General features: G+C 38.6%; 1 protein-coding gene across 1 annotated transcript in view; it reads right to left on the bottom strand.

Moving 5' to 3' along the window:
• Positions 1 to 1,184: 1,184 nt before the first annotated feature.
• LOC139141922 (pre-mRNA-processing factor 17-like) overlaps positions 1,185 to 13,782 on the bottom strand; it is a 39,500-nt gene continuing 26,902 nt past the window's right edge. Inside the window, exons 6-12 of the mRNA XM_070711686.1 lie at positions 8,727 to 8,823; positions 6,027 to 6,241; positions 4,944 to 5,091; positions 3,980 to 4,095; positions 3,559 to 3,769; positions 2,940 to 3,084; positions 1,185 to 1,882 (exon numbers count right to left, since the gene is read on the bottom strand). Coding sequence (XP_070567787.1) covers positions 1,705 to 1,882; positions 2,940 to 3,084; positions 3,559 to 3,769; positions 3,980 to 4,095; positions 4,944 to 5,091; positions 6,027 to 6,241; positions 8,727 to 8,823 — 1,110 coding nt within the window. The 3' untranslated portion in view covers positions 1,185 to 1,704. The remainder of the gene's footprint in view (positions 1,883 to 2,939; positions 3,085 to 3,558; positions 3,770 to 3,979; positions 4,096 to 4,943; positions 5,092 to 6,026; positions 6,242 to 8,726; positions 8,824 to 13,782) is intronic.

The following is a 13,782-nucleotide window of genomic DNA, read 5'->3' as shown; positions in this document are numbered from 1 at the left end:
TGATTTCCAACAAGAGGAATATCAACAAAGTATTGTTAAACTTTGGGAATCTGAACATCCATCCCAAGATGCAGCTTGTACCTGAACAGGGTTAACTTAGGGACCGTCTCAGATTGTCGCAGAAGTTCAAAAAGCGAAATTTATTCGTTTAGGGGGGGAGGGGGTTTGACCTCCATTCAATTAGTGAACTTCACTTTCGCACTTTTATTTTGTGATCACAAGTTTTCGTGTGTTTATTTTAAATTAAAGAAAAAATGCACACTCGTGCCAACAAATTGTAGCTGTTTCCATCTCATTTGTGCCCCAAACACAATTTACCGATAGGAACATTGTATCCTAAACATTTCATTCATCAAATTATACAAAGACAAAAAGTATCATTTTTTTAAATGTGCTATTTATAAGCGTCTGCTCTAACCACTAGATGTCTTTATTCTCACTTGTTATGCACCTGGTCATAGTCGTTTTAATATGATTGAACATGCCTGGGCCCCCTTGTCAAATTTTTTCGCTTATTTACCGCCCCTACCAAGTACAAATTGCGTGTTCACAAAGACAAACAACAGCACAAGAGATGCAAAAAGGGAAAGTAAAATAAAATGAATCTTTTATGCGGTAAAATGCCCTGTTAGTACTCAAATCTTATCGTTTACTTTAATTGTAATGTGGCAAGGGGAATACGTCTTTAGTAGCTATAGCAAAATGCAACATTGTACTCTCAGGCAGACATGAACATTTCGCACTTTTGAAGTTTCGTTTAGGGGGAGGGGGGAGGGGGTTTTGATCTAAACGAAGAAATTTCGTTTCTTGAACTTCTGCGACAATCTGAGACGGTCCCTTAGACTGGCCCCAGTCGACTGGCTATTCTCGGCAGCATTTACTCTTTGGCCAAGCGTGCGAGTGGGGCCAAGGCGTTCACCCCATAATCTCTGCAACAGCCTACCACTTAGCATTACAGTCTGTTTATTCCTTCAGTTCATTCTGTTTTGATATTCAATGCCCACAGACTTAGAGCAAGTCCAGGTAAGCTAGCTGCAATGACATACATTCTGAATATGTTCATCTTTCAGTGTAGTCATACCGGAAGCAACTGTATGACTATCTGTGGGCTCAAGAGCTACATTGAAGTCAGGAGACTTTGGCAAGTCATCCTTAATTTCACTCATGAAAAACTTAGATGGAGATCAGTTTTTACTTTTTTAATGATAAAACAGTTTATTTTAGAAAAGCATCACTTAAAAGATGGATCATCGTGAAAAGAAATTCCATCAATCTTGGTCAGTTTCTAATTCTCTGAAGTTAATTTCAAGTTACAGACTCATATTATTGAATGTATATGTTCTGACAATCAACACTTGCTATTGGTTGGTGGTGACTTGTCTGCATGTAGCAGGATAATCTTGTTGGAGATTATCCATTCCCTTGTTGGCTTGATGACAACACAAACTGATAATGTCCACACCTGATCAGTTGGACTGTTACAGCTGACAAAATTCATGGAAGCGGCTCATTCAAAGAATATTATATACACTGAATTGTCATTTGCAATGCTCAAATCATGTCAGACAATAGTTTGTTTTCAGGGACTCAAACGAATGATATATTTTCACTGATGATACAAATGGCAGATCTTCGGCATCTTCTGAATGATGTCAAGACACTGCCGGTCTATGGAAAGATGAGAAATACTTCATTCCCAAAATTCTAATCCCAGAGTTTGATGAGTCCATCCCATCCACAGGTGATAACTTTGGAGGTTTCGTGAGGATGCCAGATACAACCGATACAAACTCCATCATGTGCCTTCAGTTTGCTGTACAGCTTGGTACTCTTCCAGTCCCATATGTTCAGTTTACCATCAGCATCTCCACAAACGACATAGCTAAATAGGAATAAGACAAAAAAAATTACAACCTTTTTACAATAGTGTACATGATTGTACTTTATTGTTGAGGCAATACCGGTATGAGGCTAAAAACAAAGTTTTAAACTTAGCTTAAATTTCTTCAAGGAAAATCTAAACTATTCTTTTTTTCAAATATAAGATAGATAATGGTTGAAAAAGATTCCTTAAGGAAAGTTTGAATTAATTTTTTTTAAAACTTCCCCTCAGTTTTTGTCGTTTTCATTATTCTCAATCAGCTGTATTAGATTTTTAACCAATACCACACAGATATCAGTTTTTACGTGTGAAGTATTGGCCGCCTGTTATGACTACATTTTGTCGTCTGCCACACGGTTACGCGTGGTTAGATACATAGCGGCTGCCACGTGATATGTGTCTGCATACCAGGCTGCGGCCGCTATATATCAACCAACCGTAACTGTGCCGATCACCTATGCGAATTCTGGTGGAATCAGCAAACTTTGTTTTCGTTTACTTGCCGAGTCAGTGAGACTCGGCTTTCTCCCACGGGACATAACCGATCACTGACGCGAGTGGTACTGTGGCGTACAGACAGCAGCGTCAGCGTAGACTCATACTCCATAGCTTTGTTGACAGTGGCCCAAGTGCCGAACGTTAGATGTTCGGAAGCTGAATTTAGGTGGGCCACCGGAATTCAAACTTTTACTTTTTGAGGACATGTTTTTATCGATATCTTGCGATCCGGGCGCAGTTGCCACGTCAAATATCGACCGTTTGTATTAAAAAAATGTTTTTTAAAAATTTTACCAAGTGGGAGTGCCACTTTAACATGTTATAAAATGGTGAAGGATAAAAAATGTGGTAATGTTTCCTTTTTTCTAAAGTCTGTTTACATTAGCAAGTGTCAGCTAATTCACAGAAAAAGCGATTTTTTCTATTTGGATAGCAAATACTGTGGATGTGAAATAGTATGTGTGAAAAGCCCACTTATTTGGACAAGCCTATAATATGTAATTATGTGCAATACACCTTCACAAACATATCAAATATACAAGGGCTTATCAATTAATACCTCATGTCTGGGGCAAAATCCATCTGACATGCATATCCTGCGACCATGTGACCTTTGAAGATCTTCTTCCTGTTTAATTTAAACCGATTCTGAGCAGAAAATATGACAATCTGATTATCCATGGACTGGCAGCCCAACCACTTTCCTGGAAAAAGAAAGGGATATACCATGTTATCAGATGTATATGCACATAGATGTGTAGGGCTCATTCCTTTCAAAACTTCTGACATAACTACATATTTGTATGCATTTCTTTCTATCACAGATTATGTTTGATGTCATGTAGTAAATTCATTATCAACAGACAGTGTGTTTGTCCTAATTATTGACTTTCTCTGTGTGTGTTTGCCTTTTGCACACTAATGGTTAAGATCATAATTGTGGGATTTCTATAACTGAACACATTAATATACTATAGACCAGCTTTCAATTTTACAACAAAATCTCTCCATGTAGTTAAATGTACTGTATCATCTCTCTACTTAATTGGTATCGACCAAAACTGGGTGTGCAATGCAGCTGTGTTTGTGAAACAGATTCTGAAAGACTCTTTCAAGACAAAACTGTGCCTGTGTACAGTGGGGAATCAATCAATCCAACATGTTTCCGATATACTCACCATTTGGACTGAGTGTAACACTTGGCATCGAGTGCATGCTGGGCTCCGCAATGTACTTAAAATCTACTGGAATGTCCCACTCCCATACACGCAGACTCTTGTCGTCTGATGTGGAAACAAACCGTTGGTTTTCGTCCACAAAGGTAATCGTGTTGACGGCACCAAGATGTCTGTCGTATTCTTGAACAATTTCCCCTGAAGCGATGTCCCACTAGTTTGCGTGTGATTGAAAATAGAAAAGGATGTGAGTATTGGCTTGAAAAGAATGAATGAAATACTGTCGACAGGGATAAAACCCAGGCACATAAAAGAAAAATAATTCATCCAAAATTCTGACAGCAGGAGTTACTTACTGCAGTTAGTGCAATGGCAATGAGCCTGTCTAAAATCAGGGATCAATGTAGTTACTTATGACATTTACCTGTACAATTTTCTTGTCAGACATTCCCGCCACGAACAGGTTCTGTTTGTCCTCAGCTGGGTTGAATTTCACGCAATATGGCACTTTGCGATTTGTGAATCTTGATATGCACTTGCCTGAAAAGAAAGCATTGATGTCTCAGTTCAAGGAAATTGAGTATGGCAGTAAACTAGTAATGTTTGTAATTACATGGAAGCCACCATAGGGGAAGATGATCACTACACCACAGAAGAATTTGGCCAAGTCTAAGCATTTCACTAGAATGAATAGTAGAAGGTCCATGCTAAGCTGTAGGACAGTTCAACATTGACTAACAGGGCATGTTGCATTTCATTCACCACTAAGATTGCATGAGCCCAAAACTGAAAGACATAAGTTACACTTTTGCTTGAACTGTCCTCAATGAAATTCAAAACACTGTCTTTCAAAATCCTGTCAACACATCTGGGCTTACTAAAAGCAAATTGTGGTACTGGAGACACAAATTACCTACAATTTCACTGACATTTGAATTTCAAAACTCTATGGGGAAAAATCAAACGTTTGATTTTGATTGTTTCAAGGACAAGGTTGCAAAATACGTCATTTACTCAAAAAGTGTTAAAATTAGTCTGAAAAGCAGCAGATCAGATATCTATCCCTGAACCACATTAAAAGCAGCCTACCACAAGGACTGCACAATATAACCTAGTATTTTCAAATGCGCTCAGTATGCTTCGAATGCACCTATGCTTTGCTTTTTTGTACAGTCACAAGCACTTGGAGCTAGCTGCCTCACACTAGTCATCTAAAGATTTAGCAAGCTTGGCTATTAGAGACCTAAAGCAGTACAGTAGATGCAAAGTGAATGAACAAAGAATGATTTCACTGTGAACAGAAATCCTTCAACAATTCCCAGAAGCCCACTTTCTCCATGAGTTGCCTTGTCGCAAAGACTTTTCAAGGAATCTTGTGGGTTACTCACCAGTTTCTGTGTCCCAAAGCTTGAGATATTTGTCGTAGCCAGCACTGAGAAATTTTGTGCCATCATTGTTGAAGCAGGCATCTCGGACTGCTTGTTTGTGACCCAAGAAAGTCCGGAGTACTCTTCTATTGTTGTAGAACTCCCAAAGCTGACAGAAATATTATGTTAGAATGAATATGAGTGTGTATTCCATACCAAATATAGAAATTTGAAGTTCAAAGTTTAGCAAGTCAACTTAGAACTGAGTTTAGACAGTTTGAAAGTTAAAAACTGTTTTTAAGATGAAGGCTTTGCTATTCAAACGTCCAGTTATCCACTTCAAAAGTAAAACTTTGTGACTTCAAACACAAGAACAACTAATCTCCTACTTCATTTCAACATCAAATGGATCAAAACTTTCTTTTCAAACCAAAAAGATTCATCTCAGGTTGTCCACTTTCCAACAATATAACGTTGACATCTAGCAACTTCAAACTTAAATGGTCTATTAGTTGATTAACTTCTCATGTAATTAAAAACTTATGTTCTAATGCTCAACTGCTTTTCAAAACACAGCTTTAACTTTCAAATTGACCTGTTTAAATGAAAACAGAATGCAGCAAGTCTTGAAAAGACAAGCATAATCATCAAAAATTCATTTCTGCTTTCGGCACACATCTGGTATGTGTTCCCTCGTTTTGGAATGGTGCCAATTTTCAAACCAAAGTAATTATTGCTGACTGTAGGTCTAAGGTGTGTGTATATGAATGTGAATGTCTATGAACTATGAACCCTTTGGGCGGCAAAGTCAATTTTTGCCACCTTTATAAAATGTAACTCTCACAATTTTTTTCAGATTTCTTCCAAAATTTTGATCAAAAACTGTAGCCGATGAACAGTAATGTCCATTTGGTCCAAAATTGTCAAAAAAATTACACAAAATTGGTAAAAAATTGGTAAAATTGTGCACAAAATTTTTGGCGGGAAACTTTACAGCACTCAAAGGGTTAACTGACAAGTTATAATTTGTATTCCATTCTTCCATAAAACAATTTTATTTATCTTAAATGTAGCAATTCTTTGATTGCTCATGAAGTGACCCACCTTTATTTTAGTGTCCATGCCACATGACAAGAGGAGATGTCCAGATTTTGGGAAAAGTCTGATTGCTGCAACACCTTTGGTGTGCCCAGTCCACGTATGGATGTGTTTCTTTGGAATGTAGCATTTCTCCGGTGGCTCCAGGGAAAACACATTCGTTTCCAGATCTTGAGGAACATGCAAGTACGATCTGCCTTGGTAGTCATAGGCATCCTTAACTGTGTAGATTTAAGCAAGATGGCAGAGAAATTTGACCAGTTTACTTCAGTTTTTTGTTATTCTGTATAATCCTAACATGACTACAACTTTGCCTTTAACTTCAAACCATGCTAATGACGACAAAAGTGACAAATTGTAAATGATAGCTAATGGGATAAAATTCAAATAACTCCCTTTTTAAGATTTTCTGAACCTTACATTCACTGCTTACAAAACTTTCTTTGCATCAATTTTATCACTTTTTGTCTCCACAACAGCACAGATTTCTCAAAGTAAATTGTATCCTTGATGAAAGATTGTTAGAAAGATGGAAAACCTTCAGGGCAACGTCCAACAATCAAATCATTTTGGTAATTTGCGTTGCATGAGAAAATGTCAACAACATGCAGAGTTCGCGTTTACGCAAAAATCGTGCGTATATACGCATTGAAATTGACTCTCTACGCATTTTTTTCATCGTTATGCGTTTTCTATACGCAAAGGATAACACCGAAAGCACTCCCCACGACTGAGCTTAGGCGACAACCAGACTAAATTTGTTGCAACACATTTCTGTCAATCACTCATTTTGTGTGGAAAGTTTCGGATCCTCCAGACGTTATCTGAAAAATCGGCATCGTAGTCCACACGTTATCACGTTAGGCACGTTATCATGTCAGCTGTGCCTATGAATTACGTTGCTAATTTTCAGGCGAGCGATAGTTTCTGAAAGTGAGTGATTGACAGAAATGTTGCGACAAATTATATAAATGCCAACCGTGCACGATCATCGCTGTTCCCCAATTTTGATCAAGCACACATGCAGCATGGCGTCGAAGCAGACAAATCTGTTTTCTTTCAACTTTGCTCTACGAGTCCGTGAAAAAAATGATTCATCGGTAGAGCTCGTCGGAATCCCGATAAATTTTGAACACTGCAGAAGTGTCTGGATGGCAACTGGTCGTTCCGGCACCAAGTCGTTTCGGCCCAAGTCGTTTCGGCCTCTCAATTTCCGGCCTAAGTCACTTCGGCACTGCAACCCAAGACGTTTCGGCATCTGTGTTTCGATTTTTTTTCAAACTATTCAGTAATTGACTGATCCGTCATATTCGTAACCGTGACCTTTGCGTTCTGACCAGTACTTTATGTGCATTTTGTGTGAATTTTGCCGTGCTGTTTCGTCACCGCTTTCAAACTTTTGCCGTGTCGGCGGCTATTGATATCGATAAACTTGTGTCACAGATTTGAAAATGATATGAAGTTTTTTTTTTTACGGTCTCTTCCCATGTTCTCACAAATATTAAAGCATGTACGTGAATATTAGTTGACACTGTACTTTTTAGTACTTTGATTTGTAACATTACGCTCCAGCACTAGTTCCCACAGGTAGCCTTCAGCGGTGCCGAAACGTCTTGGGTGCGGTGCCGAAACGTCGGACTTGGGGCCTGAAATTCGAAGGCCGAAACGTCTTGGGCCGAAACGACTTGGTGCCGAAACGTCCAGAAACCGTCTGGATAAGCTGCCATAACTCAAACTTTTGGGTTGCCCGATGTGTTTTGACGGTCGCATGTCTAACCTTCGCTGTTACGTTTCAACATTGTTCAAGTTGTTCGTTAAACTGTTTTCATTAAAATAATGTTACATCGTACAATCCGAATATGTAGTGTAGGTTTATTCAACGGCACATTGTATTTTGCAGTCAGTTTTTTCATCAATCGAGTGCGGAAGTGAAATTACGCACTCAAATCCAGCCATTACGCAATTTTAGCAGACTAATGCGTATGCCGTACGCGAGGAGAAAAAAGTCACCGCGAACACTGTCAACAACTTGACTAGAAAGGCTTGGTTATACCGTACAGTGATGTCTTCTCAACGTTTTTATATTTCAGAGGAGTGATTTGAAACATTCGTATTTTTAAAGTGAACTAGTTCTCTGACTAGACTGCTTCAAATTCGCCTAGTTTTAGCATCGGGCATACTGTTTCAGGTACGGATGCTAGCAATTGCGTTTAATATTTTTACAGTGGAAGTGGATCATACTGGTGTATTGAATAATGTATCGGTATATATGAAAGTAAAAGGATAAATGTACATAATTCATCCATTGAACAAGTTTGAAATATATGAAAATGAACATCGAGTATTTGCAGTGTTTATTCTATCATTGAATTATCTACATCTACTCTCCTTTCATTTAAACAAAGCTTTATATGCCCTATTTACTTTGTATCCTAGAACATTCTCTCCACACTTTCTGAGAGAGCATGCCAGACAGAAAAAGCCCGAAGCTTGAATTTCCATGTTGAAAAAGCATGGTTACATGGCTGAATTTGGTCTTAATGTATGAGTATGCTGAAATCATTGTCTTGAGCTACCTATATGTTATGAAATCATGTTACAGAAAATTTGTTTTTTGATTCAAATTATTTATTTTCAAACACAAAATGAATAATCCAGAAAAGTGTGATCTGGTGACATCATGATTTGGTTTTTTTCCTGTCTTACCATGAAGGGTTGATTTTTCTTCCACCGGCTTCTCATCAGTCTGTCTGCCCTTTTTACTTCTTTTTGCCAGAATCTCATCCAATTCTTCCTGCTCTTCCTGCAAGCAACAAAGACAAGAAGTCTTCAGATTCAGTCTTGCACCAAGACTCCAGGATACGAATGTACAGAACACAGCTTGGCTGCAACAGCGCTAGTCACGACTTAAATGTTCCTTACTAAATATAGCAACATAGATGCGACATCTACTGCTGTTGGCAGAAATTCAACAATTTTGTCTTTGTGCATGTATGTTTTTGATGCTGTGATTACAGCCTTTTTCATTTGATTTTTATTTGTTTCCATGAGAACACCTGTGTATTTTTTGTACAAATTCCCCAATGCCCGCAAGCTTGAATTAGAAGTCTTGTCAAAAAATTTTGCAAAATATTCACTTTTTCATATTCATGTTAGAGCTTTTTGCATCATTATGAATAAGCCCTATTCAAATTGTATGTTAGGAGACATGGGAGACGCCATACAAGGAATACCGTACATTCTTCATCCTATTACATGATAGTCTTTTTCGTGCTGTTAACACTGATAGAATTTGGGAAATGGTGCTTGCCGTAGTCATGATATTCATACTGAGGTCATGCATGGACACATTGTTGCTTGCACTTAATTCTGTGCAGAATCTATCGGAACAGCTTCACAAAAGTACATGTAATGGTATTGGTATTATCACTTCAAAAATGGGATATGTAGCATACCCTACTGGTATACCACTATGGTGAATCTGTGATCAATTTTATTTTGCTCAGTTTTCTCACAAGGGAGGAATGTCCCATTCTGCTTGAAAACTTGGGGGAATTGGTTCTGATTGAGGGGTACCATGATAGATTATGCAAATAAGCAATTAATTGACATGACACTGCTTAAAGATCCATTAGCTGTAACTTTAGTCATTTTTTAAATTTTGTTTGTTCTGTGTATCATCTGCAGTTTCTGGTTTGAATCCCTGAACCATGGAGAAATTACTAATATTTAGCTCATAAACATACCCTATATGAGTATAATCTGCATTGTTATTGTTTTAATTTTGTATTCAGGTCCGGACTAGAATACATTTATTAACAATAACAATGGTCATTTCACATACACAGGCTGTGTTGGCAAGCAGGACACCGGGCATTGGTCATGATGATCGCATTATAGTAAAATTCTGTAGTTGATACGTTGAACCAGAGTAGTGAAAAATTAGTCAAAAGTTACAGCTAATGTCCCTTTAATGTCTTCCCTCAGTATTATTAGAGTACTAAGAGATATACATCTGTACCATGTTTCATCAATTTTGGTGCGGTATTTCTCAACATGACGCACCAAGTTGGAAATTTCATTAAATATGCAAATTAGCAATGAGTTGACATGATAAGTACTGCTAAATACCTTTGTTCACTATTACTATACTGTATGCTAAATATCCGTACAAAGTTTCAGCACATTTGCTGCAGTATTTCTTGACATATATCAGCTGAATCATAGAAAGTCATCAATTGTGCAAATTAGCAATTCATTGACAAGAGTAACCTCTGAACGTTTGAACACTGTAAGAGGTTTCATGACATTTGCTGCAGAATTCTAAACATATCACCTTAATTTAGACTATCCATCAAATATGCAAATTATCAGTTAATTGACATGATACTGCTTAATGTCCTTGCACACTGTTTCGGCTCTTATATGAACATATGTACCATGTTTCATTAAATTTGGTTTGGTATTTCTTGACATATCACCCTAATTACAAAAATTCATCAAATATGGAAATTAGCTAATTAATTGTAACAACGTAGCTCGGTCATTGAACCTATCTTTTTGTGAGATTGGGGATTTGGCCGAGCGGTTTTGTCTGTGGCTTCTCTGCAAGGTGACTGGGTACCGTAAGTTGTGAGTTCGAACCCGATTGAAACCACCGTATTTTGTACCCTGGGTTGATAGCTCTGCTGGTGGACAGAATTGTCCCCGAGGCTGTCTTTCGCCCAGTTTAAGCGTTGTATTCATTGCTTCGCTAGGATAAAGTTTGGGTGCGATGTATGATAGTGAGGGTATGAGCGTGAGTGCTTCACGAACTCTACAGCGTGTGGAGGGGTCGCAGTCAGAAAATTGTAACAACTTAACTCGGTTATTGAACCAATCTTCATTCTCATTCTCAAAGAGAAAATCACTACTGTACCGTACATGTGACCATTGCAACAACCACGACGTGTTCTCTGATCAGATAGAGTCCTATCAGAAGTCATTGTCCAGACTGAATGACAAGTATAAAAAATTAAACAAAAGTAAATCTCGTGTGAAGGGTGCTGCCATGCTCCAGTCTTTTTTACAGGAGATCTATAGATTTCCAATCAGATCTGAAAACATGTGCTCTCAAGCCCTGAAAAGGAATCAGCCATTTACCAGCGCAAATAATCAGCACTTTGCAGAACAAACGTATTCCAACGTTTCTTCTTCACTGGCAGCTGAAAGATTTAAAGACCACTTTGACTGGTATGCAAGACACCATAACTCAACAAATAGAAGATATGCAGGAAATGTCATCAAAAGCAATGTCTCTGCATAGTCGCTATCGGAAAAAAAACCAAGATTTGAAACGTGCAGCATCAAGAGAGGATTACTGGCGAAACAAATGTGCCAAAAACAAACAAGGAGAAGAGATAATGAGATGACACAACTGAAACAAAGATTATTGGTTGTAGAAGAAGAAAATCAAGTATTACAGGAAGAAAGAAGTGAAGTAGTGAATTTGTTTAATGAGGAAACAAGACAGTTTGAACCGGAAGTGCGTGTGTGTGTTTATACACTTTTTACAATATCATGTTCCAGCCAAGTACCGGTATGTAGGGCAAGTGATAGAAGCATGCCTGAAGTTGGTCTTGAAGAACCCAACAGAATACCATCACCATCAACTGTCGACAAGTTGAACATCGAAAGATCCCTCATCTCCAGATCACAGGTTGCCCAGGACTTCAGTAACAAAAGAAACACCACATTACAGACAGATGAAACTAGCAAGCACAGCTATAAGTATGGTGCATACTCGGCCACAGACAGTGACGGTATCAACTCTGTACTGGGATTACGAGAGCTTGCCACAAAATCTGCTGAACACACCATGAAAACTTTCACCACCATCCTAGAAGACATCGACCAGGTATCATAATCGACAGACAACACAACATCAAAGAAAATCCTTTCAAACATCCAGAATACTATGAGCGACATGGCTGCCACTGAAACCAGATTCAACACCATTCTACAGGAATACCGACTCTCCATCCTGCCACAAGTCATACCAAACTACGGTGAACTAGATGAAGGAAGTAAACAGGCTCTCGACAAATTGAACAACTTTTTCTGTGGGCTACACACCCTAGTCCACATGGCAGATGTAACACAGAAGGCAGTTTTACAGGCTGAAGTGGGTCATTTTGAAGATCAAATACCATGTTTTTCACCGGAAGTAGCTCAAAAAAAAGAACCAGGAACACTGCGACTGGTGAGAACTGCCTGCAAGGCCTTTGCACGAAGAGGCGACGAAAAAAGTGGATGCCATGGTCGTTTCAAAACATACCTCAGACAGTTTCTCAAGGATAATTTGATGTTCACCCTACAAATGTACCTGTAGCACCGTACAAAGGAAATCGCTTCAATATTCTCTTCAGTAATGCCGGTCACGTTTATTTTCTTCACTCAAAAATGCTAGAATTCCTTAACAAAGCAGGCACAGAAGGAAATCGCCTCCTTGCAGCAGTTCTTTTCGATCTCAAGGTGCCATTTTTCATCGATGGCTGCAAAGCACTTAGTTTAATTTCAAAATTCATCACAACACCACTTTGGAATATAATCGAAGACACAGACATCCCCATCTCAGAAGTGCATTCATATTACACCAAGCTCTATTTCTACCTGCGTGACGTCACACACAACTTGGAAGAATTCATTGAAGGCAAGATGCGACTGTTTGAGTCCATTCCTATCAAGAGAGACACCATTTATGACATATTAATTCAGCCATCAGACTATGATCACCGTACCATTGTCATTCTCAACATGGTCATACCTGCAGGCTGCCATAACACAACTCATTCAGAAAGATTTCAAGGATTTTCTACCTACAGGAAAGTACACCACAATGTCGGATGCCATGATTGAATCTACAAAAAGTGCCGCAAAACACAACAAACAACCAGAGGGAATGTTCGCATATCTTGATAATCTGCTGACTGCAAAGCCCAACATTTCAAGTCTCGCTTCAGAAGCATACATGATGTTTACTGTAAACCAAACCCAGAAATGGTTCTAAGACACAAAAAGTAAAGATGAAGTGACAGAGCTTAATGAGCAAGGCCACCAGAGAAGTAAAGAATGAATGGAAGAAGTTCCATGACAGAGAGGAAGTGATACACACTATCCGCAAAGCACAGATAGAGGAAGCCATTGCCAAATGCCAAAAAGCTGAACAAAATCAACTACAAGCACTACAAAAGCAAACAGAGGACATTGTGTACTATGGTTTGTGGCAGTCCTGTATACAGGTACAGTAGACTCCCAACTGACAGCGCTCCCTGACAAAACATCCAAAGTAAAAGCACTCAAGGCACAGCTAGGATTTAGGAAAAATCTCCTAAAACAAACATCTGCCAACAAAAAAATATACAACTTCACTCAACCCTCTCCAACCCAAGCAAATAAACGTGTTGACCTAACAGTGGAACGACTCGCAAATAATTTAAAACAGTTGATAACAGAAGCCATGGCAACCACAACTGTGTCTGATGCCCCTGACATCCTTGTTGGCAAGAGGGTAAAACATCAATTTAAAGATGATGCTGGAGTTCACACCTGGTATACAGACAAGGTTATATCGCAGGTAAAATGTCAAAACAAAGCAAGGCTTCTGCACTGGTAATGATGATCATATAAAGTGACGCACGTGAATTTTCATTAATGTAAAGTCAACTGATAATGCCATACCACCGTAAAGTATTCATGTAATCTGCAGGTAAGAGTACAAAAA

Source organism: Ptychodera flava, chromosome 10 (assembly GCF_041260155.1).
Source record: "Ptychodera flava strain L36383 chromosome 10, AS_Pfla_20210202, whole genome shotgun sequence".
In the NCBI taxonomy this organism is placed as follows: domain Eukaryota; kingdom Metazoa; phylum Hemichordata; class Enteropneusta; family Ptychoderidae; genus Ptychodera; species Ptychodera flava.
This window is presented reverse-complemented; position numbering and strand designations above follow the sequence as displayed.